The 27,797-nt window shown below is 36.2% G+C and overlaps 3 protein-coding genes and 1 long non-coding RNA gene across 4 annotated transcripts; 2 read left to right on the top strand and 2 right to left on the bottom strand.

Moving 5' to 3' along the window:
* Nucleotides 1-569: 569 nt before the first annotated feature.
* Nucleotides 570-2,152, bottom strand: LOC145203830 (uncharacterized). The gene is made up of 2 exons (XR_013853404.1): nucleotides 1,932-2,152; nucleotides 570-1,803 (listed from the first exon to the last, which is right to left on the bottom strand). It is a non-coding gene; the product is annotated as an uncharacterized LOC145203830 (long non-coding RNA).
* A 3-nt stretch (nucleotides 2,153-2,155) lies between these two features.
* On the top strand, nucleotides 2,156-4,288 carry LOC145203822 (uncharacterized). The gene is made up of 7 exons (XM_080076141.1): nucleotides 2,156-2,763; nucleotides 2,852-2,945; nucleotides 3,021-3,054; nucleotides 3,127-3,195; nucleotides 3,248-3,355; nucleotides 3,688-3,827; nucleotides 3,885-4,288. Exons 1-7 carry the CDS (start codon nucleotides 2,630-2,632, stop codon nucleotides 4,146-4,148), a joined length of 843 nt encoding a protein of 280 aa, XP_079932267.1. The 5' UTR covers nucleotides 2,156-2,629; the 3' UTR covers nucleotides 4,149-4,288.
* Nucleotides 4,289-6,986: 2,698 nt separating this feature from the next.
* LOC145231735 (uncharacterized) lies at nucleotides 6,987-13,769 on the top strand. The gene is made up of 14 exons (XM_080096361.1): nucleotides 6,987-7,183; nucleotides 7,309-7,402; nucleotides 7,650-7,683; nucleotides 7,765-7,833; nucleotides 7,886-7,993; nucleotides 8,362-8,501; nucleotides 8,560-8,718; nucleotides 11,222-11,376; nucleotides 11,514-11,607; nucleotides 12,284-12,317; nucleotides 12,381-12,449; nucleotides 12,504-12,611; nucleotides 12,975-13,114; nucleotides 13,173-13,769. The coding sequence occupies exons 1-14, from the start codon at nucleotides 7,050-7,052 to the stop codon at nucleotides 13,434-13,436; spliced, it is 1,602 nt and encodes a 533-aa protein (XP_079952487.1). The 5' UTR covers nucleotides 6,987-7,049; the 3' UTR covers nucleotides 13,437-13,769.
* A 15-nt stretch (nucleotides 13,770-13,784) lies between these two features.
* Nucleotides 13,785-27,580, bottom strand: LOC145223488 (uncharacterized). The gene is made up of 6 exons (XM_080089905.1): nucleotides 18,801-27,580; nucleotides 18,583-18,675; nucleotides 18,277-18,471; nucleotides 15,628-15,759; nucleotides 14,653-14,857; nucleotides 13,785-14,379 (listed from the first exon to the last, which is right to left on the bottom strand). Exons 1-6 carry the CDS (start codon nucleotides 27,268-27,270, stop codon nucleotides 14,172-14,174), a joined length of 9,303 nt encoding a protein of 3,100 aa, XP_079946031.1. The 5' UTR covers nucleotides 27,271-27,580; the 3' UTR covers nucleotides 13,785-14,171.
* Nucleotides 27,581-27,797: the final 217 nt, after the last annotated feature.

The following is a 27,797-nucleotide window of genomic DNA, read 5'->3' as shown; positions in this document are numbered from 1 at the left end:
CATTTATTGTTGCCGTATGGAAGTATGCTTAAGCCTCAGCATTTTCGACGATGTTTGTGTCATGATTAATTTGATCATGAACATATCATAACTCAATAGAACAATCTTCACAAGAGATTGTATATATTTATGTATCATTTCTGAAAAAAAGAACCTCTACATTGCCAAAACTATCAAACTTCGGAAAGGATAGACTACAGAAAAAGTCTGGCTGACCTGACACAAGCATTTCAAAATTTATGTTTAATGTATAATTGGGGTCTTAAAAAAGTTATTTCAGATTGACACAGTGCATTCCAGTGTGTCAGATTGACACAGTTCATTCCAAAAATGTTTTAATCTGTATGTATTGTCTCAAAAGATTATGAAAAGTATTGTTACATTTTAAAGATCTGTTAACTTGTGAAACTAATATGTGCAACTTGTTTCATATTGGTGATAAAATGTGATTAATGTTTGTTTAATAAAAATGAAATGGTTTTGGATATTTGTGGAAAGAAAAGACAACAAATTAAAATTGACTGCTTGCTTATGGTTAAACACTATGCCTGCCTTTTTTAAAGTCATCATTATGCTTGCCATTTTCCAGTTTATTAATTACACATATACGACCACAAGACTCACGAAGGCAGTGCAATTCGGGAGGCTTATACAGGACACTCTAACGGATACACTGCAGAAAATGAAAAATTTGGTGTACTGGGTAAATTGGTAGTGAACAAAAAGGTTTTTCAGGCCTAAATTTTTTTAATGACAACAAGGTCAAGGCAACCAGTAGTTTTGACACCAATATAAACAACACTAGTTTTTGACAAGGATATTAATGTGAGGTTTCCAACATGTTTATACAATCATACTATACCAAAATCTAAAATAGAATGATGGTATTTCATTTTGTTATTTCCAACTATTGACCACGAAAGCTTTCGTTTACACATTTTAAATATCTTTTACAGAACCTCAGGATTTGATAAATGTGTTTTGCCCCACCATAACTTAAATGAGTGCTTTTTGGAAGGAGGTACATAGGCAATTATTGTTCTGTACTTGCCAAAAACAATTTTAGGACAGATTGGAGAGGTCAACAAATCAACTGACGTGGGCCTATATGCTATTAAAAAAACTAAATGCAAAAAATAGCACCCACAAACACTTGGTTACAAGAAAATAACACAGCATTTGAACTGGGTATTTGTATAATCCAAAGGTTGTTAACAACAAAAGATGTCAACTCATTACAGAATTGATAGTACACTGCAAAAAATAATGGCTCACTATTGAGCCATAAGGACCAACCTTTAACTGTACTGACTCATTTTTCCCTTATTTTTTGACTGGAAATGAGCCGAAACCATTTTTAATTTTCAGCCAACAAACTTTTAGTGTGAAAGTAGAAACATGGCTCATTACAAGCCGATACTGGATTGATATAAGCCATGTTTAAAAAGATTTTAAAAATGGGCCATTCCAAACCATTTTTGGCTTGAATTCAGCCTTTTTTATTTTTTGGCTTCATAGCTAGCTAATTTTTTTTTGCAGTGTAAGATTATACTGCTGATCACTGTAAACATTTTGGAAGTTTAAGCAGTATGTTGATTTCAGATATTTATGTCATTTAAAGTATGGTAAGTGATGGTGATTATAGGTCTCTATAGCCATACAGCCTTTTAAAAGTAGCTTTAAATATAAAAGACCAGCCCTCATTGTTGCCATTACATGCAAGCATTGCATTTTAGTAAACATGAACACTTCTATCTTGCTGCTTGCTTTATCCGCGCTGTTGTTTTCACGATGCGATGGTATCTAAATCAAAATTGCATATATTTCTCTGAATGTAGCCTGTGTGCTGCTGTGCAAAATATCAGTAATTTTACAAAGAGAAAAATATAATCAGTCTAGTTTATTGCAATACATTATATACTGGTCATTACCTGCACTTTTGTACTGAATGCTTCCATTTTCGCCATATTTTCAAAATAAAATATTATTTTGACTTGAAAAAGCAGTGACGACCTTACAACATCAAAAATACGCAAAGTAAACCACTACGCAACGGCCTACGTGACGTAACGAAAGTCCGCAAAAATCCGTCCCTCTGATTGGTTAAAAAAGCCCCATATGCGAAATAGATTACATTTTGGAAATATGCTTACCGGACTGTTGAAATTGCGACAAGTCGAATAAACGACAATGAGCATGTAGCGGTATAAATACGATCACTCTTCTTTTAACGTAATCTTGTAGCCACTGGGACTAGCTTAGACTTCATTGTTGCTTTCAAAGTTCACCTTGGTATTGTTTCAATTATCTCTTTTGTGTATTGTAAACACATTCTGGGAATGCTGCACGTTTGGACCAGCCGACGGCTGTTTTGCAGTTTACCTCTCCCAAATTTGACAAAAAATTTATGCTTGTGCAAATAGTTTTAGCTGACGATTCAGCGATTCCTCATAACTCTACATCTTATGTAAACGAAAAACGTCTTGCTCTTGTGTGTTTCATTAAGTTCTGTTAATATTTTACCGTTGCCAAAAGAAAAAAGATCGGTTTTGTGAAGAAATATATCCGCCTCTACCTTTCGGAAAATCTTTTGCTTCTGCAGTAGCTACTTAAATTTTGTCAATGAAAGATGAAGTTTCAACGTTATACGAGACCTGTTCGTAAAGTTTCTCACAAAGCTTTGATGTTAGGAACATTCATTCTTGTAAGTGGGTGTGTTTCACTAGCAGTTTTGACACACCAAGTGGTCAGGAATTTCAAAAGGTACGTTTTTTGCAATCAATATGTTTTCATGTAAAAGTTATCTTACCATAGTCGTGTTTTCATTTGACCATATTCTTCTTGATGCCAGCTTGGAAGAAGAACTTTTCCCCGTAAAACAACAGCAAGAATTCAATAACAACCAGGATGAGCATAAACACGTTATCAGGAAAAGAACACCATCAGTAAATATATAATTATGTTTAGAAACGCTTTTGGGAAAAAAAGTTACATTATCCTATATGGGATTGTGTTTTTAGGAAAATCTCAGCGACACTGAATTGGGAGCTAAAGGTGAGAAAACAGTTGCTGGTTTGACTTTACAAAGAGCTTTTATTTCACCAGCTCAATGACATTTGTGTTTAGGGACAACGTACATCAGGTGGGGAAGAAGAGACTGCCCGAACAAAGATGGAACACAACTCGTTTATGAAGGTATATCTTACAATTTTCAAATGATGACGATCAGAGATAATGATTTGTTTAGGTTACGCTGGCGGATCTTATCATAGTCATGTCGGTGGTGGTTCTGACTTTTTGTGCCTTCACAGTGATCCGACCTACACACCTGGACGTTATATTGATGGATCTCAAGGTCATTTTTTATTAAAAGTACATTTCGCTTGTTAAGCGCTTCCTACTTTACTAAAATTTAAATGATTATTGTAATTCAAGTTTTACAAAATGACAAACGACGGGTTTAAAATCAGTCCCGCAATGTAAATCTTAATTATTATTATTTTTTTGAAGAATTCTAGCCAAATTCACAGAAAACAAGCGGTTAGCATTACATAAAGCTACATTAAAATGCAACAAGTTTGTAAAAGAGCATTGAAAGTTTTTAAAAATATAGACCAACAATTGTGGTTTGATCAAGATATAACAAATGCAAAACAGTTATTACGAAAATGTTTGTTGCCCTGTAAGGTTCGTCGTATGTGTACGGCGTGGAATATCGCGACTCATCTACATTATATGGATTGTTTGATCTTTCATTGATTGAAGAAGGAGTTTTACAATATCAAGGAGTTCCATGTGCAGTTTGCTTTGTTAGCAGCCCGAGTAAAGTAATTACATACATGCGTTATCAGATTTTATAACAATTACAAATGTTACATTTCCAGTTGATGATACCAAGTCGTGAGACTTGTCCTGATGGTTGGACGATCGAATACACAGGTTACATAATGACTGGAGGTCACTCAGACACAAAGCATTCATCCAGTTACATTTGTGTCGATGACACACCACAGGCTATCCACGGAAGCAAAGGAAGCCAAAACGGAGCCTACCTTTATGTGGCTGAAATATCTTGTGATTATAACGTGCCTTGTGAGCCTTATGTACATGTAAGGGAAATAAGATGTGTTGTATGCTCTTATCTATAAAAACCAGAAGCTCAACTAATTTTTGTAATTACAAATATATACGCATGTATATCGCACAAATCCATTGCTATGAGCGAGTATGGGCAAATTTTATCTGTGATGCTAATTTAATGTATAAATATTGAGGTGTTATGTTATGTGTTTCTTGAATGCTTTTTTATTGGAGAGAGAAGGGGGAACCTGAAGTTTGTGCTCTGATCGGAAAGAGATTAATGAGCCAGAAATTAAAAGATGAGGATGAGAGTCACTACATGATATTTTCTTTTACTTGCTGGTTTTGCACTTCTATCGCTATCACGCGGGACAAATAGAAAAAAACTACCAGCGGAAAGCATTTTTTAAACAGGTCTCCAGTGCCGCTTAGCCTTAAAAAAACATGACAGGAGTGGGCGCTAGAGCACGCCTGCTGTGTTGCTAGAGCTCGCGTCCAAAGTAAATTTACCCCTTTCCACTTATAAAAACCTATAAAATACCTAAAACTTTGGGGCGCAACATTTATGTAAACAGGTTTTTTTTAAGGTTTGGTTTGGGTGACCGCTAAGTAGTTTTAAGAGACCGCAAGTGTTTCATTTATATACCAAAAAATAGCCATATTTGCTTAAACGAATTATTTATTAGGCTACTGGCAAATTTTGGGAAACCGCTTGAGAAATTTGGGGGACCGTTTCGGTCCCCCAAAACACCTTAAAAAAACACTGTATGTAAATATGGAAAAAATGGTCATATCCAAGTTATTTGCATTCGTGGTTTTTAACTTTTTAGGCTTGTGGACCTGTATCATTTTAAAACGCTTTTTACTACAAGGTGATTTCATACAGAATAAAAAGTTTAATGGCATCCCTACAATACTTAAGTAATTTAAAACACACTCTCAACACAATTATGCTTTATTAGGTTACATTCCGCAAATAGTTCCAAACTTTCTAATTTGAAAAACTAATAATATTTTTTTTCGAAATAAGTTCCATGCATATAAAAACTAATAGCCTAACCAGTGTTTGTAAGTTAATTGCCAATACTAGTATTTATTTTAATCTTTAGATTCAGGAAAGTGCCCTAACGTGTTGGTAATGGCAAAAATTAAACAACATTGTAAAATATATAACGTATATTATGTATGTCATATATGAGGAATTCATCATACATAATATGTAATACACGTTTAGGCAAAAACACAAGTTCTTGTAAGCTTACAACAAAAGCTACCACGAGTGAGCGTTTGAAAACAGGCCTTCAGCGCCGTTAAGCTTTAAAATAATTACCAATAGTGGACGCTAGAGCTCCGCAACTTTCTCTGGAGCCTTATTTCTCAAACTTTTTTAATCCAGGGGGCACCAACGAAATTCTTAAAAACGTTTGGGGCACACCATTGATGCGAATGTGGAAAAAAAATTATATGCAAGCCATTCGCCTTCTTGGTTAGTGGTTACTATGCCACGTAATATTTTAAAACAACTTTTACGGCTTAGCGATTTTATGGAATCTAAACTTAAAAGTTACAGACTAATGACAATCCTGGCAATCTGGAAATCATTACAGACTAATGACAATCCTGGAAATCTAAAGGGAATTTAAACCACATTCTCAAAACCAACTACATTTTAATATGTTAAAATCTGCAACTTTTTAATTGTAAAAGCTGATAATGGGTTGAAAAATCGCCACTGTTTGTTTAAAGGTTGTCATCATGAAAAAAAAATCGATTCAACGTTGCAAAGCTTTCAATACTAAAATCATTCGAGTTGTTGTTGTAGCGGTAGATACTATCACTGATCTTTTAACGTAATCTTGTAGCACCTGGCACTAGTTTAGACTTTCATTGTTGCTACCAAAGTTCAACGAAGTGTTGTTTCAAGGATCTCTGTTTGTGTGTTGTAAACTCTTTTTAAGAATGGTGCAAAAACGTTTGGACTAGTCGACGGCTGTTTTGCAGGTTACTTTTCCCAAATTTGACAACAAATTTACGCTTGTGCAAATTATTTTAGCTTTACGATTTAGCGATTACTCATCATAACTCTACATCTTATGTAAAAAACGTCTTGTATTATTGTGTTTCATTAATTTCTATGTTAAAATTTCCCTGTGCCAAAAACAACAAGGTCAATTTTGTGAAGAAATATATCCGCCTGTACCTTTTGGAAAATCTCTTGCTTATGCAGTAGCTACTTAAATTTCGTCAACGAAAGATGAAGTTTCAATGTTATATACGAGAACAGTTTGTAAACATCTCACAAAGCTTTGATGATAGGGTTATTTATTCTTGTAAGTGGGATTGTTTTACTCGCACGTTGTGGGATATCGCGACGCAACCCGTTTTTACAGATTGTTTGATCTTTCATTGATTGAAGAGAAAGTTTTAAAATTTCAAAGAGTTCCAGTTCCCCATGCGCAAGTTTCTTTGTTAGGAGCCCAACCATTGTCAGATTTTATAAAAAAAATTGTTGTATTTTCATTTAATTGTACCAAATCGTGAGACTTGACCTGCTATGGTTGGATTATCGAATACACAGGTTACGTAATGAAAATTCAAATGCATTTTAACATGCATACAAGAATTCGTTTAGTGAATACAAAGCGCACACATCCGTATGTCACCAACAAACGTTTTTGCAATTTTTGTGCTTATGAAAATAAATTCTGATTATATAAACTCTCAACATCCCTGAATTTAGCCAACAGTTGCTATCTAGCGTTTAAGACTAAGACTTACCGCCTTTTCCAAATACACAAACAAAGTTTTCGCTCCAGGCCTAGCTTTACATGATTACGATCACCGCGTGAGCTACTTATACATCGAGTACAGGAAACTTGTGTGTCTTACATAAACTAAAAGCGTGTTGTTCTTGTGTTTTACAGTGGTAACTGTTTCAGTCTTGGAAACCAAACTTGTGTCATATCAAGATGAATTTTCAGCGTTATACGAGACCTGTTCGTAAAGTTTCTCACAAACCAGTAATGTTAGGAACATTTATTCTTGCAAGTGTGCTAGTTTCTCTTGCTATCTTGACACACCAGGTTTTCAGGAATTTTAAAAGGTCAGTTTTACAAACTTGCGAAAAAGTAAGTTGCGGAGTTTAAACGTAGCTTTTTTATAATCTCTGTGTAATTTTATTACCATGTCTTTGTTTCACCATAGTTTGCTAATTTGTGTTGATGCTAGTGTGGAAGAGGAACTTTTCCGTCTGAAACAAGAGCAAAAAGCCAGTAACAATCAGAATGAACAAAAACACGCCATCAGGAAAAGAACACCATCGGTAAATGTGGACAAACTGAACCTATTTTCTATATGATACAACTATTTCTGCGTTTAATACCGACCTATATAAGTCAAATTGGTTTTGTTTACAAAAAAGCTTTATGATCAAGACTTAGCTAAAACATGTAACCTTGATATATGTCTGAATAAAAAAAGGATAAGATAGATTAATATATTAGAACCTATCTTGTTAAGTGTGCCATACCACCAAACAAGAACTAACATTACACGGAATTGTGTTATAGGAAAATCTCGGCAGTCAAAATTTGACAAGTCAAGGTGAGAAAAATATCCTGCTTCCACTGCTACAGCACAACGGCCTAATCCCCAATACCCCAATACAATGATTTTTATATTTAGGAACAACGTACATTAGGTGGGGTAGAAGAGACTGCCCAAACAAAGATGGAACACAACTTGTTTATGAAGGTAAATCTCAAAATGTTTAATTGCTGTAGGTCAATAATAATGATTTGTTAAGGTTACGCTGGTGGATCTTTTTATTCTCATGTCGGTGGTGGTTCTGATTTTTTATGTCTACACAGTGATCCGACTTACACACCTGGACGTTATATCGGCGGAGTTCAAGGTCATTCACAGTTTTAATGTTGAGTCGTCAATTGCGCTTCCCTTTGCTTTTCCGTTTCAAATGAACTTTTGGTTTCGTTGGGATAAAATAATTATTGGTTTCAAATCAGTCAACCAAAATAAATTTCCGATTGTTATAAACCAAAGTCCACATTAATAAACATGGTAGCATTTAAATTGCTACAATCCGAAAAAAGTAGCAGGTCTGTGAGGGGGCATTGAAAGCTGTTGAGTGAAAATATTTGTTTTGAATTTGCTATTATCACAACGGGATTTACCTGGTACCTTTTATTTTCAACACGGCTAAGTATAAATGTCGAAATGTTACGGTCAATCCAAATTGAAACAATTGTTTTTGTTGTCTTTTAGGTCCCGCATATGTGTACGGTGTTGAATACCGCGACTCATCTGCCAGGTACAGATTGTTCGACCTTTCATTGATTGAAGAAAGAGTTTTACAATATCAAGGAGTTCCATGTGCAGTTTGCTTTGTTAGAAGTCCGAGTAAAGTAATTACATGCATGCGTTGTCAGATGTTATAACAATGACAAACTGTTACATTTTCAGTTAATGATACCAAGTCGTGAGACTTGTCCTGATGGTTGGACGATCGAATACACAGGTTACATAATGACTGGAGGTTACAAAGACACGAAACATTCATCCAGTCACATTTGTGTCGATAAAAGACCACAGGTTATTCTTGGTACACAGGGTAACCAGTATTGAGCTTATCTTTACGTGGCTGAAATAAGATGCGGTCATAACGTGCCATGTGAGCCTTATGTTAGTGGAAGAGAAATAACATGTGTTGTGTGCTCCTATCTTTAAAAACAACGTTTAATTCTAAAAAAATGAGAAAATACTTGATTTTATCATTAAAATGTCACACATGTAACTATTGTACAAAGCCCTGTTATGTGACATAGCATTGTATAGATGAAATAATTCATTTGTGAAGGTAATTTTACGTAAACCTTTTGTGGTGATTGTTCATTAGTGTTTTATTGTGTGTGAGTTATAAATTGTTGATACCGTATTGGCTAAAAACATTTTGACCTATAAACCGTCGCAGTGTATTAATTGAAATCGAGTGAAAATCATTTTTTTAAAGCCAGTTATGTTCTGTTAACGGAAGGACAACAACAAGAAACTAATTTCTTTGAGGCTGAAATAAGAATGGGTTAAAACGTATCAATTCAGCCTTATGTCAAGAAGTTGATTGCAAATACTAGTATTTTTTTGTATTTTTATATTCCGGAAATTCCCCTAAAAGTATTGGTAGTGAAAAAATATAAACAACATTGTGAATAACTTATATTACGTATGTCATACATATAGAATTGATAATACATGATATACAATACATGTACGGGCAAAAACACAAGTTTTGAATAAAAAACTAGTACCACTGAGCGTTTTGGAACAGGCCGTTTGTCTTTCAAAGCGCCGTTTGTCTTAAAAAAAATACCGGGAATTGGCGCTAGAGCACTGTAACTTCTATGGAGCCTTTCTTCTCATTTTTTTTATTTCAGTGTGCACCAATGACATTCTTCAAAACGTTGGGGTGCACCATCGTAATGAATATGAAAACAAGGTCGAATGCAAATGAATCGTCTCCTGAGCACTTCCTATACCACGTAACATTTTATAAAATCTAAGCTTTAACGTTATTAACATAACAGATTTATGACATTCCTGTAAATCATAAGTGAATTTAAACCCTGGTGCAACAACAACTAGGGCACCGGTGGATAGAAATGTGTCCTGGTTTCGAGATATTTTTTGACGGAGGTTTTGACTTTTTATGCCTTAACAGTGATCCGATCTACACACCTTGGACATTATTTCAAGGTCATTTATATTTATTTTATAAAATGTCGAAACAAGATGTCACGATTGTTTTTGTAGAGATGTCAGGTTCGTCAAATGTGTATGATGTGGAATATTGCGACTCATCAACATTGTACAGATTGTTCGATCTTTCTTTAATTAAAGAAAAAGTTTTACAATATCAAGTAGTCCCATGTGCAGTTTGCTTTGTCAGCAGCCCAACTAAAGTAAGTGAAAGCAAAGTGATCCTTTTTAAATCAACAATTTAACAAACACACATTTCCAGTTGATGTGAGACTTGTCCTGGTGGTTGCACGATCGAATATACAGGTTACATAATAACTGGAAATGACTGGAAATTTTCTTCAAGCTTTGGTAAAGGCAAAAAAGTGTAAAGGTACCTATATCTAGCCTATGCCATGCATATACATTCCAGACAATGTTAATTTAATTTGTCATAGTAATTCGCTTGTAAATATTGTGGTATTAATTTTTGTTAAATTTATAAGAACAAATTTTAGGCTGTGATTTGATCATTTTCGAGTGAAAATAAATGTCACAGATTTAAACTTGCTGTAGTGAGACCAACAGTTGCCGTAAAAGTTATCAGGAGAGGCCAATCATTACCGAAATATTGTAAATGCGGTAACAAAAACTAACAAAAACGGGCGTGTAACGCTATAGATACTATTAGATAACCCATTTTTTATTTCAGTTCTGGACAAGCTTATAAACTCATATTGTCAACTACTAACTTTTATTTATTCAACTGTTTCCCATGAATAATTCCTGTGGCATTTAAAATACTGTTGTTTTAAAAACATGGTATTGTTATGAAATTATTTTGTCAGCATTGAGAATTTGGCTACAAGATCTTCCAGGTGGTAAGCCCCATCTCTCTTAAACCAAAAAAAAAAAAAACGAATCCTGTAGTAACGGCTCACCACTAAAGCCAAAGAGAGGCCACAAACTGGTTTCACTAATGGGCGTCTTGCGTATGCAAACTTACACAGTAAAACACAAGAGTCTGGTTAAGAGTCATGAAAATCAAAGTCAAGACAAGTTTGGTTAAGAGCTCCGCAACACACTTGGATTTAGCCAACGGTTGTTTTCGAGCGAGGGTTTAAGACTAATATTTACTGCCTTTTCTAAATACAAAAACAACACCCAGCTTGACACGATTACGATTATGCGTACTAGGCTGATATCACATCGAGTGCTGATAACGTCTGTGTCTTACATAAACTAAAAGCGTGTTGTTCTTGTGTTTTACATTGACTGTTGATAATATTTGCACTTGCCGAGTTGCGCTGAGACATCCTCACTTTCACAGTTTCTAACTAGTCTGTTGTATCGAGGAAATATCTCTTTCGACTTTTGGTTGCGGTCTTGCTAATCAAACTTGTGTCAAATCAAGATGAAGTTTCAGCGTTATACGAGACCTATTCGTAAAGTTTCTCACAAACCAGTAATGTTAGGAACATTTATTCTTGCAAGTGTGCTGGTTTCTCTTGCAATCTTGACACACCAAATTTTCAGGAATTTTAAAAGGTGAGGCTTAGCAAGCTGTGAAAAACTAAGTTGCTGAGTTTAAACGATTTAAATAAGCATTTTTAAATATATCTTTGTAATTTTATTACTATCTCTTTGTTTCTAACCACAGTCTTGCTTATTTGTGTTGATGGTAGTGTGGAAGAGGAACTTTTCCGTCTAAAACAAGAGCAAAAAGTCAATAACAACCAGAAAGAACAAAAGCACGCCATTAAGAAACGAACACCATCAGTAAATAAGGATAAATTGGATCACATCTTCTAAACCAGGAGTGCACAACCTGCGGCCGTGTAGACGATTTTGTGCGGCCGTGAACATGTTTATTAAAATATATGCACCGGCGGCCGTGACGTAAAAACCTCTTTTGCTAAATATTTTGACTTTCAAACTGCATTAAATAGATTTTGTAAGACTGTAAAGAATATTACCAGCCTAGTGACCCTGTGCATCACACTTTATATAAGCCTATTGTGTGCAAACAATGCAAATAAACAGTTACCTCGTGCGTCACAATATAGATTATGACGTCATAAATAGACTGGTCGTCAGACTGTTTACTTTAGCTCGATCTGTGGATCAAGTTTTAAATTATCCCGGCTTTTTGTACGCCATTAAATGGTTTATGTGTGGGACAAGCCCTATTTTCACATAATAAATTTTAAAACAAAAACAAGCAGGTAATTGGCGGCCGTTGGTGAAATAAGAATCTGCGATGCGGCCGTCTTAGCAAAAAGGTTGTGCACCCCTGTTCTAAACGATACAAATATTTCTGCGTTTAATACTGACGTAACATGAAAAGTGGGTTTTGTTTCAAAAAATTACTTTACCAACAAGATTACTTAATTTTTGTTAAATTCGTTATTATACCATCGAACAAGAATTAATATTACACAGAATTGTGTTGTAGGAAAATCTCGGCAGTCCTGATTTGACAAATGTAGGTAAGCAAAAAATGTCCTTCAATCACTGCACAAATATTCTCATGCAATGATTTTTATATTTAGGAACAACGTACATTAGGTGGGGTAGAAGAGATTGCCCGAACAAAGATGGAACACAACTTGTTTATGAAGGTAAGTCTTAAAAAAAATTATTTACTGAAGGTCAATCATACCGATTTGGTTTAGGTTATGCTGGTGGATCTTATTATTCTCATGTCGGTGGTGGCTCAGACTTTTTATGCCTGCACAGTGATCCGACTTACACACCTGGGCGTTATATTGATGGAGTTCAAGGTCATTTACAGTTTTAATTTCGATTCGCCTATTGCTCTTGCATCCTTTTGCTTTTTCATATTAAATGATTTTTGGTTTTGGTACAACTTCGAAGAAATATTAAATGGTTTGAATCAGTTAACCAATATGAATTTGAGAATGTTTAAAGAAACCAAAATCCACATTAATAAACATGGTAGCATTTAAATTGCCATAAACCCGAGAAAGCAGCAGGTTTGCGAGGGAACATTGGAAGCTAAGGTGTAAAAAGATTTATTGAATTTGCGTTTGTCATTACCGCAAAGGGATTTCGCGGGCCTCTTTAATTTGTCTTAAATGGTAAGGTCAATTCAAATCATAACAATTGTTTTTGTTGTGTTTTAGGTCCCGCATATGTGTACGGTGTTGAATACCGCGATCCATCTGCCAGATACGGATTGTTCGACCTCTCATTGATTGAAGAGGGAGCTTTACAATATCAAGGAGTTCCATGTGCAGTTTGCTTTGTTAGCAGCCCGAGTAAAGTAATTACATACATGCGGTTTTAGATTTCAAAACAATGACAAAATGTTTCACTCCCAGTTGATGATACCAAGTCGTGAGACTTGTCCTGATGGTTGGACGATCGAATACACAGGTTACATCATGACTGGAGGATACGCAGACACGAAACATTCCTCCAGTCATATTTGTGTTGATGATACACCACAGGCTAATCTTGGTACACAGGGTAGCCAGAGCGGAGCTTATCTCTACGTATCTGAAATAAGATGCGGTCATAACGTGCCGTGTGAGCCTTATGTCAGTGGAAGGGAAATGACATGCGTTGTGTGCTCATATCTGTAAAAACTCGAATTGTTTTTGATACTGGTAATTTTTCAAGACTGTTCGCTGCGAAAAAAATATTTGTGTATGTCATAAAGATGTCATACGTTTGAGTATTGTACAAAGTCATGTCCATATGACTAAAAGCATTGACTGTAAATTTAGTCGTATTATTTTTTCTCAGTTTAATTGTTTTGTTTATGATATTAAAGTAAAGACAATCCAGGAAAGACTTTATTACACCCGGTGCTATTTTCAAAATTGGTTTGCCCAAATTTGAAAAAAAGAAATTAGAAAGCAAACTTTAAAAACCTGTGTGGTTTTGTGCTCAAAGAAACAACTGGCATTTGAAGGAACATGACAACATGATAAATCATGCCGATCGTTTATTTACATAATTAAAACGAAAACATTGTGTTTTGTGGTCGAAATGTAGGCTACTCACACGTACGGACTGAAGTTGCGTTACAAATTTACAAATGTACGCCTTTCACTTGGATAGATTCAACAAACCGGCAGCAGACCGATTAAAAATGACAATTACACCAATCCATATTTGTTCGAATAAATTATTTTGACCAATATTTTTTTTTGTAAAAATGTTTGATCACATAAATTAGCAAACATATGTATTAGAAACATTTAGATTTTATGCAACATGGCCAAAGTAAGTTAAAATTAGAAAATTTTTCATAAAGGAACAGTCATAAAAGTTTGTCGGTTAAAGAATTGATGTGGAAATTTTCAAGCAAAAATTTATTCATTATGGGTAGAATGTTGGCAGATAGTGAATGCTGTGGTGGTGCACATAACGCTTTTTGCTCTTCCGCTGATCGGATTTATCACGGCGCAGTTTTTGCCGCTCATTGGACTGCTAGGTTCGTTGTCGTCCCACATCAAGTAACCATCGTGTGATCTATCGTTGCGAATATAACCCACCCACGGGTCATGGAATTCCACGTTTCTGCAAAAAATATAACCATTACATGCTTGGAAACGAAAGATTTTTTTTAAACAAACTGTTGGACACTTTTATACTGTTATGCATGTTGAGTATTGTCCTCCAACTACCTTGGTTGAGTACTACTAACATAAAAACTTACATCAGACAAAGTTTGTTGAAATTGTTTGGGTGGCACAAAGAGCGTAGTTAGTAGTAATGTAAGCATCTACTTCCTAAAGATTATGTATGAAATAATACAGTACTGTTATTGATTGCAGGTTTAGCCAAGCCCACCTGAAAGAAGTTTTCTTTATTTGTTGCAACCAATAGGTAACGCGAATCCACATGCTGAAATTGTCCACTTTAGCAATCTGACCACCCCTCTCTGTGCATTTGTCTTTAGCCATTTGGTGCGTTAAAGGGCCCGTCACATCGGCAGCGAGAAGTACGAAGCACTTTTGTGCCTCGGGTAGTGTCGGGTACATTGAATCCGGGCATCCTGCGATTAAAATAGATTTCGTTAATTGAGATGAACCCTTTTGCACTACTTTGATTGGTTCGTTGGCTCTGGTTTAAACCTTTTTGAAACGAAGGCTTCTGTCGCCACCAATTTGCATGTCTTTGAAAACGATTTTGTTTGCAGGCGGATACAAAGGTGTCGATTAATGACAAACGCTTTAACAAATACATAGTTTGTTGGGGCCTTCTACGAACAATAATTACTAATGTCGGTTAATCTTCTGCCTGTAAACGTGTGGTAGAGCAACTAACACAGGGACTCACAAGATGCCCGGTTCCGGAATTTCCGTTAGGTCGAGCAACGAAGCATAGGCGTTTATGGAGACAAACTGACAATAATACAGCGATTTGCAACATGCTGACAGCAATTATTGTCGCCGTATACGCCAATCCTCCGTTGCGCCACCTGCCGAAAATTTCTAAACCGGGTGTCTTATAGTAGTTTTACCGTTTTCTATATATACTTTAACGCTGTGGTGCAAAATGGCAGATGCAAAACACTGTGCCATAGTTCAACAGTATATGGTAAAAGTAGGGGGAAAAATTTGCCTCGGGTTAATCAGTAACGAAACTCGATAAGTGATAATAAATGACAGCAATTTTCTTCTTACAGCGCGTGCACTTTTTGTCAAGTGATCCTTGCAAGTAACATAATACGCCTATCATTTTCGAAAAGCATTTGGCGACTGGGTGAAACAAGGACGACACGTTTTAGTTTTCGTTCTTGCCTTTCGTTTTACCACTACGTACTTGAAACGCAGCTGTGTCCGTCGCCATGATATCCGTGTTTGCAAGTGCACGTATAAGAACCGTTTCCTGTCGGCTTGCAGATGGAAAGACGATGGCACGAGTGCTCTCCGGTCAAACAAGGGTTCGCTGGTCCTGAAGTCAAAATAAAACGCTATTTAAAAAACTATGCTCGTACAGAAATCGTCCTGAACCAATACGCGCTCATTACAGACCATTCCGGTTTCGGATAACATACATATACTAAACTGGAGCTTTCAGACTGATTTATGTGTACAGAAGGCTTCAGGTTAGTATGGAAATGAAACGCATTAGCCTAAATCAGTTTTACTTCAACACCAAGTTTTGCATTAAAACAAGCAGATTTTGATGATGCAGTGACCCATGTAATTTTTACAAATCTCTGCGTAGGCCGCGTAAAAAAGGTTGAGAAATAGACCAGTGCGCCTTGGAAGGTAATCAGATGCGCCCTACGAAAAGTTACGTAAGATATAATCCACAAAGTGAATGACTGATTTTTTAAATATTACTATAAAGGGCATGGTCCAAACATTTTGATAACCTATAAATGTGCCCTGGGGTAAATAAGTTTGAGAAACACTGGTCTAAATAGTAAATATCTCACTGATTAGGATACTTTATGAAAGTGACCGTATAAGCAGTCTCAAGATATCAATTGTGTCTACGCGAGATTTCATTATTTGATCATGAAAAAAAAAACATTTACATATTACGGGGTAAACTGCTGGCCCTTACGTCATCGACTTTATGCAGTTTGTGTTCGCCAGGAAGCTTGCACAATTGATTTTGTTTATTGCTTCTCGTACGATGTAGATTTTAGATTAGGATTAGCCGCAGGGAAACTAAAATTGTTTGTCGCCAAAGAAATCATTGAGCATGCTGTTAAAAGGACCCTGCGGGTAAACCTAGCTTGAAAGTCATGTTGCACGGATCCATTAGTCCTGCATTTGTCCTCAACATCAACTTTGTCTGTTGTGTAACAAAGCATGCGCTTGCATAACACATTGAGTTTGCAGTCGGCATGTTTGTCTTTCTGACCTTTTTATGTTGGCTATCACACAAAGCGTGATAACACATTTTTGGCTATCACACAACGCAAATTAATATGTTTTTGTATTTAAAACTTGGATATATGCAGTGCGTCAATCGTACTAAAGAGATGAAAAAACTTTTTTTAACTTATGATAAAACATTTTGTATGTTTTTTTTACGTCAGTGAAGGTTTACCATAATTATGGGCAAAATTGAGCTGGTGGTTCTTCTTTGACAAAAAAAGGCTAGCGACCCGTTTTCAGCCTTTTAATCAAACACCAAGCTTTTGTTTTTCTGTATGCCTAAAAACTGCCGACAGTCGCGTAAAAACACCAGTGTTAAAATAGTTCTACACAGGAGTTTTATGCTGTTTACGGCGGCGACAAGACCATTAACTTTTATGGGCCAAAAGTCTGTGGGCCAAAAATCAAATGTCAGAAAAAAAAGCTTTTTTTTCATTTTTTATCTGATCATGTAGAACAGTGGTTCTCAATCGGGGGTCCGCCAAGCGTTTTCAGGGGGTCCACGACAACCTCTTAATTCCCGCAAAACGAGATAAATAAATCGCGATTTGAATAAAACGCTTTGGCGTTTAAAAGCATGTTATTTGTTTGAAAACATTCTTCGTAGGCGACAAACCACAATGCATTATGACAGTGGTTCCCAACCGGGGAGGAATTCCCCCCTAGGGAGAATTTCATGATTTCAGGGGAGGAATTTATCAAAACTGTAAAAAAGAAATTGCAAATGTTACAGAATATTTGTAAAGGATTCTAAAATGGACATCCCTAATTATAAGGTCTATTTCAAATTGCTACATTTTTATGTCATATTTGTTTTTCGTCTTATGGGGAGAAATGAATAGTTCGAAAATGGGCAAAGGGAGGAATGTGACAAAAAAGGTTGGGAACCACTGCATTATGACATACCCATTGTGATGCAACAGACGTGAATTGTCAATGGAAAACAACGTCACATTACACTGCTGTTCTTTCTTGTTGATTTCCGATGTCGCAACCGCAGAAAAAGGGATTACATTTTTGGTCCTGGACCGAATGTGGCTGTAACTTTATGCACCATGTTTTGGTTGCTTGTTAATAAAAAAGGACAAAATTACCCAAAACTTCTAAGGGGTCCGCAATTAGATTACAGGACCGAAAAGGGTCCGCGAAGCCAAAAAGGTTGAGAACCACAGAACAAATTGCCGAAGCTAGTCATGTTTACGTAAAAGCTGAGATCCTCTTTTATCCGAGCTGGGATGCTTTGGTTGCCAAACTTTTTGCATTTAAACATTTACAAAACATTGGCTTGCATATTGCACCTCTTGCAATGTTTGTTCGCGACGGCCTACGTGACGTACCGAAAAACTGCGAAAATACGCCCCTGTGATTGGTTAAAAAAGCCCCATATGCGAAATAGAATATATTTTGGAAATATGCTGCCGGAAAGTGATATATGCCACTTGTGTTTCTATTTCTTTGGTGAAAATCGTTATATTTGCAATGGTGCAGGACTGGTCGAGTTTTGGCACAGTTAAAAAGAAAAACTAAGAAATACAGCACTATCGGATACCTCCGTATAAAAAAAAGATAAGCGTACCTGAGTCTTCGGCGGGACAGCTACGTTCGAAACACGGTCTTGTCTCTTCGCGATAACCACCAACACAACTTGGTTCAGTGTCAATGCAAGGCACGGATCTTGTACGTTGTCCATATCCACATGTCAAAGAGCAAGGAGACCATAAAACCACTGGGACTTGTTGCGGTATCTGCAAATTTCTTCCTTCCACTGGCACTATAACACATATACAGGTTCATCCAAATGACTTTACTTGATTAATGTTTTTCTGCACATTTGTTGGAGTTGAAGTTTAAGAAATTTTATCAACACTATGGTGACACTTACCGCGTTTAGGGTCCCTGCTAATGGCTTGGTTAAATGCTTCTTCGAAAAGAGCTGCAAAGCGTTTGTCTGTCTTGTTCAATGTTTCTTGTACGTCTGCAAATACATGCAAATTTGAGCGAAATTTCGAAATTATATTGTTTGAGCCTATGGGTATTAACTAGCTTATGATCCTAATTGCCTGGATCTGAAGCTTCGATATAATCAATTTAATAACTCACCGTTAAAGATTCTCCCAACTTCCTCAGCAATCATTGGTTTAATGCTTTTGTGTATTTGCTTCATCATACTTTCGGTGATGACTGAACTGCTTTCGACGACGGCATCCTCAGCGATATTATTCTCTTCCATAGAGGGCGCTTCTGAGTCCGGTTCCATCGATGACGGTACACTTTCATACGATGAAGATGACATGCCAGCTTTGACGGCTGTGCACATCATTCGTTTCGTTTCTGTGTCGGGTTTTGTACTAGACATAATGGACTGGAAAAGTGAAGAAAGTGTTTCCGTAGGGCTTGAACCAATATACTGATACTGGCCGAAATCCGATGTGTCCATCATATTTAACCCTGACAGTTGTGACATAAAGTTGGAATAAAAGAACTCCGCCATGTCCTCCGGTATATCATCAAGGTCTGTAGGTTCGTTATTACCGATATTGCCTAAGAATCCACTTAACAGTCCGATAGGGGTAATAGGTTTACCAACAGGGCCTTCGTTTTCGTTTGGTTCACCGTTAAAGTTCATTCCCAAAGAGAGCTGCAATGTTGAGTTTGCGTTGACTATGTCACTCAAAGAAAGTTCTCCAGATGAAAAGGATCCGCCAATTACAGCCATTAATTGTGGCATGATAGTAAATAATTTTGTATTTGTCGTATTTTTTTCTGTGACGTTTTCCTGCATAGACACCAGCAGACTCTGCATAGCCATTTTGTGATTTTCCGAAACAGTATTATCACTTGATTCACTCATCGGCATTGGTCCATTCCAAGCCATGTTGCCTATTCCGCGCACCGGTGGACCATTCATGGATAATGAAGCCATTAATTTCTGCAACATCACGAAAACATTTTTGGAATCATCTTCTTCATCCTCATCCTCCTCATTTTCTTCATGATTCATTTCTGGTTCATCTTCTCTGCTCATCTCCATCATCATGTCTTTTATCATTTCACTCATTTTCATTATCATCGTTTTCATCGCATCTTCTTTACCCTCTTTAATTGAAGAACTTATCATGCTTTTGTTTGCCATCATCATATCTTTTAATATATTATTCATTTTCATCATCATCATCATGATTTTCAGTGGTTTACTTTTCATATCATCGGGTGATTCTGTTTTGTTCATCATTTCCTTCATTATGTTGCTCATTTTCATCATCATCATTTTCAAGTTTCCATCCTTTGTTGTCCCGGACATTGAATGGTTTTTCATGGTTTCATTTCTCATTTTATCATAAGATTGATTACTCATCATCATCATTTCTTTCATGTCTTTCATCATTTCTTTCATTTTCATCATCATCATTTTGACTTTCTCCTTCTTTTCACTTCTCATTTTACTACTTTTCATTTTCCCTTGTCCCATCATTGGCGATTTATTTTGAGCCATCATCATTTTCATCATATTCATCATTTTTTGTAAGTCATTCTGCTGATTGTACATCTCATCAGATCCCCATTGTTGACTCATGGATTGTGACCAACCCATGTTTTGTTGTGGACACATGGGTCCTTTCCTTCCCATCCAAGATCCACCCATTGGCATTGGCCCATTCCAACCCATGTTGCTCATTCCACCCATTGGTGGGCCACGATTCATTGGACCATTCATGGATAATGAAGCCAATAATTTCTGCAACATCATGAAAACATTTTTGGAATCGTCTTCTTCATCCTCATCCTCCTCATTTTCTTCATGATTCATTTCTGGTTCATCTTCTCTGCTCATCTCCATCATCATGTCTTTTATCATTCCACTCATTTCCATTATCATCGTTTTCATCGCATCTTCTTTACCCTCTTTAATTGAAGAACTTATCATGCTTTTGTTTGCCATCATCATATCGTTTAATATATTATTCATTTTCATCATCATCATCATGATTTTCAGTGGTTTACTTTTCATATCATCAGGTGATTCTGTTTTGTTCATCATTTCCTTCATTATGTTGCTCATTTTCATCATCATCATTTTCATGTTTCCATCCTTTGTTGTCCCTGACATTGAATGGTTTTTCATGGTTTCATTTCCCATTTCATCATCAGATTGATTACTCATTATTTCTTTCATGTCTTTCATCATTTCTTTCATTTTCATCATCATCATTTTGACTTTCTCCTTCTTTTCACTTCTCATATTACTACTTTTCATTTTCCCTTGTCCCATCATTGGTGGTTTATTTTTAGCCATCATCATTTTCATCATATTCATCATCAGTTTTGGTAAGTCATTCTGCTGATTGTACATATCATCAGATCCCCATTGTTGACTCATGGATTGTGACCAACCCATGTTTTGTTGTGGACACATGGGTCCTTTCCTTCCTATCCAAGATCCACCCATTGGCATTGGTCTATTCCAACCCATGTTGCTCATTCCACCCATTGGTGGGCCACGATTCATTGGGCCATTCATGGATAATGAAGCCATTAATTTCTGCAACATCATGAAAACATTTTTGGAATCGTCTTCTTCATCCTCATCCTCCTCATTTTCTGTATAATTCATTTCTGGTTCATCTTCTCTGCTCATCTCCATCATCATGTCTTCTATCATTTCACTCATTTTCATTATCATCATTTTCATCGCATCTTTTTTACCCTCTTTAATTGAAGAACTTATCATGCTTTTGTTTGCCATCATCATATCGTTTAATATATTATTCATTTTCATCATCATCATCATGATTTTCAGTGGTTTACTTTTCATATCATCAGGTGATTCTGTTTTGTTCATCATTTCCTTCATTATGTTGCTCATTTTCATCATCATCATTTTCAAGTTTCCATCCTTTGTTGTCCCTGACATTGAATGGTTTTTCATGGTTACATTTCTCATTTTATCATAAGATTGATTACTCATCATCATCATTTCTTTCATGTCTTTCATCATTTCTTTCATTTTCATCATCACCATTTTGACTTTCTCCTTCTTTTCACTTCTCATTTTACTACTTTTCATTTTCCCTTGTCCCATCATTGGTGGTTTATTTTTAGCCATCATCATTTTCATCATATTCATCATCATTTTTGGTAAGTCATTCTGCTGATTATACATATCACCAGATCCCCATTGTTGACTCATGGATTGTGACCAATCCATGTTTTGTTGTGGACCCGTGGATCCTTTCCTTCCCATCCAAGATCCACCCATTGGCATTAGTGCATTCCAACCCATGTTGCTCATTCCACCCATTGGTGGGCCACGATTCATTGGACCATTCATGGATAATGAAGCCATTAATTTCTGCAACATCATGACAACATTTTTGGAATCGTCTTCGTCATTTTCTTCTTCATACATTTCTGGTTGATCTTCTCTGCTCATCTCCATCATCATGTCTTTTAGCATTTCACTCATTTTCATCATTATCATTTTCATCACATCTTCTTTACCCTCTTTAATCGAAGAACTTATCATGCTTTTATTTGCCATCATCATATCTTTCAAAATATTGTTTATATCCATCACCATCATAATGATTTTCATGGGTTTACTTTTCATGTCATCAGGTGATTCTGTTTTGGTCATCATTTCCTTCATTATGTTGCTCATTTTCATCATCATCATTTTCATGTTCCCTTGTTTTGCCCCTGACATTGAATGGTTTTTCATGGTTTCATTTTCCATTTCATCATAAGATTTGTTACCCATCATCATCATTTCTTTCATGTCTTTCATCATTTTTTTCATTTTCATCATCATCATTTTGACTTTCTCCTTCTTTTCATATTTCATTTTCCCTTGTCCCATCATTGGTGGTTTATTTTTAGCCATCATCATTTTCATCATATTCATCATCATTTTTTGTAAGTCATTCTGCTGATTATACATACCACCATAACCCCATTGTTGACCCATGGATTGTGACCCACCCATGTTTTGGTGTGGACACATGGGTCCTTTCCTTCCCATCCAAGATCCACCCATTGGCATTGGTCCATTCCAACCCATGTTTCTCATTCCAACCATCGGTGGACCTCGATTCATTAGACCTTTCATGGATGATGAAGCCATTAATTTCTGCAACATCATGAAAACATTTTTGGAATCGTCTTCTTCATCCTCATCCTCCTCATTTTCTTCATGATTCATTTCTGGTTCATCTTCTCTGCTCATCTCCATCATCATGTCTTTAAGCATTTCACTCATTTTCATCATCGCCATTTTCATCACATCTTCTTTACCCTCTTTAATTGACGAACTTATCATGCTTTTATTTGCCATCATCATATCTTGTAATGTATTATTCATTTTCATCATCATCATCATAATCATTTTCATGGGTTTACTTTTCATGTCATCAGGTGATTCTGTTTTGTTCATCATTTCCTTCATTATGTTGCTCATTTTCATCATCATCATTTTTATGTTTCCATCCTTTGTTGTCCCGGACATTGAATGGTTTTTCATGGTTTCATTTCTCATTTTATCATAAGATTGATTACTCATCATCATCATTTCTTTCATGTCTTTCATCATTTCTTTCGTTTTCATCATCATCATTTTGACTTTCTCCTTCTTTTCACTTCGTATTTTACTACTTTTCATTTTCCCTTGTTCCATCATTGGTGGTTTATTTTGATCCATCATCATTTTCATCATATTCATCATCATTTTTTGTAAGTCATTCTGCTGATTGTGCGTATCATCAGATCCCCATTGTTGACTCATGGATTGTGACCAACCCATGTTTTGTTGTGGACCCATGGGTCCTTTACTTCCCATCCAAGATCCACCCATTGGCATTGGCCCATTCCAACCCATGTTGCTCATTCCACCTTTTGGTGGGCCACGATTCATTGGACCATTCATGGACAATGAAGCCATTAATTTCTGCAACATCATGACAACATTTTTGGAATCGTCTTTTTCATCCTCATCCTCCTCATTTTCTTCTTGGTACATTTCTGGTTCATCTTCTCTGCTTATCTCCATCATCATGTCTTTTAGCATTTCACTCATTTTCATCATCATCATTTTCATCACATCTTCTTTACCCTCTTTAATTGAAGAACTTATCATGCTTTTATCTGCCATCATCATATCTTGTAATATATTATTCATTTTCATCATCATCATCATCATTTTCATGGATTTACTTTTCATATCATCGGGTGATTCTGTTTTGTTCATCATTTCCTTCATTATGTTGCTCATTTTCATCATCATCATTTTCATGTTCCCATCTTTTGTTGTCCCTGATATTGAATGGTTTTTCATGGTTTCATTTCCCATTTTTTCATAAGATTGATTACTCATCATCATCATTTCTTTCATGTCTTTCATCATTTCTTTCATTTTCATCATCATCATTTTGACTTTCTCCTTCTTTTCACTTCTCATATTACTACTTTTCATTTTCCCTTGTCCCATCATTGGTGGTTTATTTTTAGCCATCATCATTTTCATCATATTCATCATCAGTTTTGGTAAGTCATTCTGCTGATTATACATATCACCAAAACCCCATTGTTGACCCATGGATTGTGACCCACCCATGTTTTGGTGTGGACACATGGGTCCTTTCCTTCCCATCCAAGATCCACCCATTGGCATTGGTCTATTCCAACCCATGTTTCTCATTCCACCCATTGGTGAGCCACGATTCATTGGACCATTCATGGATAATGAAGCCATTAATTTCTGCAACATCATGACAACATTTTTGGAATCATCTTCTTCATCCTCATTTTCATTTTTTTCTTGATTCCTTTCTGGTTCATCTTCTCTGCTCATCTCCATCATCATGTCTTTTATCATTTCACTCATTTTCATCATCATCACTTTCATTACCTCTTCTTTACCCTCTTTAATCGAAGAACTTATCATGCTTTTATTTGCCATCATCATATCTTTTAATATATTATTCATTTTCATTATCATCATCATGATTTTCATGGGTTTACTTTTCATATCATCAGATGATTCTGCTTCATTCATCATTTTCTTCATTATGTTGCTCATTTTCATCATCATCATTTTCATGTTCCCTTCTTTTGTTCTCCCTGACATTGAATGGTTTTTCATGGTTTCATTTCCCATTTCATCATATGATTGATTACTCATCATCATCATTTCTTTCATGTCTTTCATCATTTCTTTCATTTTCATCATCATCATTTTGACTTTCTCCTTCTTTTCACTTCTCATTTTACTACTTTTCATTTTTCCTTGTCCCATCATTGGTGGTTTAGTTTTAGCTATCATCATTTTCATCATATTCATCATCAGTTTTGGTAAGTCATTCTGCTGATTATACATATCACCAGATCCCCATTGTTGACCCATGGATTGTGACCCACCCATGTTTTGGTGTGGACACATGGGTCCTTTCCTTCCCATCCAAGATCCACCCATTGGCATTGGTCTATTCCAACCCATGTTTCTCATTCCACCCATTGGTGAGCCACGATTCATTGGACCATTCATGGATAATGAAGCCATTAATTTCTGCAACATCATGACAACATTTTTGGAATCATCTTCTTCATCCTCATTTTCATTTTTTTCTTGATTCCTTTCTGGTTCATCTTCTCTGCTCATCTCCATCATCATGTCTTTTATCATTTCACTCATTTTCATCATCATCACTTTCATTACCTCTTTTTTACCCTCTTTAATCGAAGAACTTATCATGCTTTTATTTGCCATCATCATATCTTTTAATATATTATTCATTTTCATTATCATCATCATGATTTTCATGGGTTTACTTTTCATATCATCAGATGATTCTGCTTCATTCATCATTTTCTTCATTATGTTGCTCATTTTCATCATCATCATTTTCATGTTCCCTTCTTTTGTTCTCCCTGACATTGAATGGTTTTTCATGGTTTCATTTCCCATTTTATCATAAGATTGATTACTCATCATCATCATTTCTTTCATGTCTTTCATCATTTCTTTCATTTTCATCATCATCATTTTGACTTTCTCCTTCTTTTCGCTTCTCATTTTACTACTTTTCATTTTCCCTTCTCCCATCATTGGCGATTTATTTTTAGCCATCATCATTTTCATCATATTGATCATCATTTTTTGTAAGTCATTCTGCTGATTATACATATCACCAAATCCCCATCGTTGACCCATGGATTGTGACCTATCCATGTTTTGTTGTGGACCCATGGGTCCTTTCCTTCCCATCCAGGATCCACCCATTGGTCCATTCCAACCCATGTTGCTCATTCCACCTATTGGTGGACCGCGATTCATTGGACCATTTTTGGATAATGAAGCCATTAATTTCTGCAACATCATGACAACATTTTTGGAATCGTCTTCTTCATCCTCATCCTCCTCATTTTCTTCTCCCTCCAATTCAGGCTCACCACGTTCCATTTCATCATCTCTGTTCATCTCCATCATCATGTCTTTTAGCATTTCACTCATTTTCATCATCATCATTTTTATCACATCTTCTTTGTCCCCTTTAATCAAAGAACTTACCATACTTTTATTTGCCATCATCATATCTTTTAAAATATTATTCATTTTCATCATCATCATTTTCATGGGATTGTTTTTGATATAATCAGTTGATTCTGTTTTCATCGTCATTTCCTTCAATATGTTGCTCATTTTCATCATCATCATTTTCATGTTTCCTTCTTTTGCCCCTGACATTGAATGGTTTTTTTTGGTTTCATTTTCCATTTTATCATAAGATTGATTACCCATCATCATCATTTCTTTCATGTCTTTCATCATTTCTTTCATTTTCATCATCATCATTTTGATTTTCTCCTTCTTTTCACTTTTAATTTTCCCTTGTTCCATCATTGGCCGTTTATTTTGAGCCATCATCATTTTCATCATATTCATCATCAATTTTTGTAAGCCATTCTGCTGATTATTCATACCATCAGAACCCCATTGTTCTTCGTTTGACCATGAACCCGTTTGTCCCACTTGATCTGTGTTCTCATCGTCGCTATTTTCTTCTTGCCAGAAGTTTGTTTGGTCCCAACCACCCATGTTCCATTGTTGTCCGGTGGACATTGAACCCATAACTCCGTCTAGGTTTTCTTGTCCATTCATGCCACTCGCATCATGTGTCCAATCCGCCTTTTGCAGTGATTTCATTATTTGCATCAGCACAGAAAACATTTTAGGTGTCTGGTTATCATCCATGATTCCTGGATCTCCCTTATTATTACCCCTGTTCCAACTTCCAAAGGGTGAGCCAATTTCACCGAAACGGAACATCCAATCCGCATCTTTGCTGCTTCCAACTGATTTACCACCACTCATGCGGTTGCTGTGATCATTGGCTACTGTGCACATAAACTCTTGCCCCTTTGGTTTTTGGTTTGGGTCGCTATATCCCGGCCTTTTGTTGCTTGATGGCCCCATGCCTTTCGCATTTTGTGCGCTAGCTAGGGCGAAAGCCCCAACCATTACTGCAAACAGGAAATTGTTCATTGTCCTATTTGTCAGCTTGAAAACAAAATAATACATTTAAAATTCGCAGTCACAGCCAATGTTACTTTGCAACAAAGTTGCTAGCCCTCGTCCTGCCCTGAGGGTTTAAAAATCTGTCCCAATGGTGCTGCCCAGATCTACGACAAACGATTACTAGTTATTGTCGTTAGACTTCATCATGTCACTCATCTTAACTTGAAACTACGTTTCGAGGTAGATGCAAAACGAAAAACAAACACGCCGCTTGCTTCAGAAATGTGTCAAACCGAACCGACAAGGGCATCGTTTTGCTTTCCCGCTATAAACGAGTTATAAACATACGCACGAAATTAGAAAACAAACTAAGTACGTGCAACTAATTGTTTGCGTTTTGTCTTGCTCGTATTATCCCTTGTGTTGATGTGATGTGTCAACCCAACAACCAATGTTTTGTCGATTAAAATCCCCATAATATTAGAACTACGCGTAGTTGTTAATTAAAGGATTGTTTCCTACATCGGGTTTACAGAACGCTATTAAGGGGGTCGCAGACTGTTGTGAGTGATGTATAGTATTTTATACTC

The sequence above is a fragment of the Phallusia mammillata genome, chromosome 1 (genome assembly GCF_965637545.1).
Source record: "Phallusia mammillata chromosome 1, kaPhaMamm4.hap1.1, whole genome shotgun sequence".
In the NCBI taxonomy this organism is placed as follows: Eukaryota; Metazoa; Chordata; class Ascidiacea; order Phlebobranchia; family Ascidiidae; genus Phallusia; species Phallusia mammillata.
Note: the sequence above shows the minus strand (reverse complement) of the source record. Positions and strands in the feature narration are given on the sequence as shown.

What these genes read in the sequence shown, in the direction of transcription:
- LOC145223488 (XM_080089905.1), bottom strand. Translation starts at nt 27,270, where the DNA reads ATGTATTATTTTGTTTTCAAGCTGACAAATAGGACAATGAACAATTTC. An exon ending in AGTTGGGAGAATCTTTAACG is followed by an intron (nt 18,676 to 18,800) that starts GTGAGTTATTAA and finishes ATGTATTTGCAG; the next exon opens with ACGTACAAGAAACATTGAAC. An exon ending in ATAAAGAAAACTTCTTTCAG is followed by an intron (nt 14,380 to 14,652) that starts GTGGGCTTGGCT and finishes TATTTTTTGCAG; the next exon opens with AAACGTGGAATTCCATGACC.
- LOC145203822 (XM_080076141.1), top strand. Translation starts at nt 2,630, where the DNA reads ATGAAGTTTCAACGTTATACGAGACCTGTTCGTAAAGTTTCTCACAAA. An exon ending in AACACAACTCGTTTATGAAG is followed by an intron (nt 3,196 to 3,247) that starts GTATATCTTACA and finishes TGATTTGTTTAG; the next exon opens with GTTACGCTGGCGGATCTTAT. An exon ending in TTGTTAGCAGCCCGAGTAAA is followed by an intron (nt 3,828 to 3,884) that starts GTAATTACATAC and finishes TTACATTTCCAG; the next exon opens with TTGATGATACCAAGTCGTGA.
- LOC145231735 (XM_080096361.1), top strand. Translation starts at nt 7,050, where the DNA reads ATGAATTTTCAGCGTTATACGAGACCTGTTCGTAAAGTTTCTCACAAA. An exon ending in TCAAAATTTGACAAGTCAAG is followed by an intron (nt 7,684 to 7,764) that starts GTGAGAAAAATA and finishes TTTTATATTTAG; the next exon opens with GAACAACGTACATTAGGTGG. An exon ending in GTACACAGGGTAACCAGTAT is followed by an intron (nt 8,719 to 11,221) that starts TGAGCTTATCTT and finishes CGGTCTTGCTAA; the next exon opens with TCAAACTTGTGTCAAATCAA.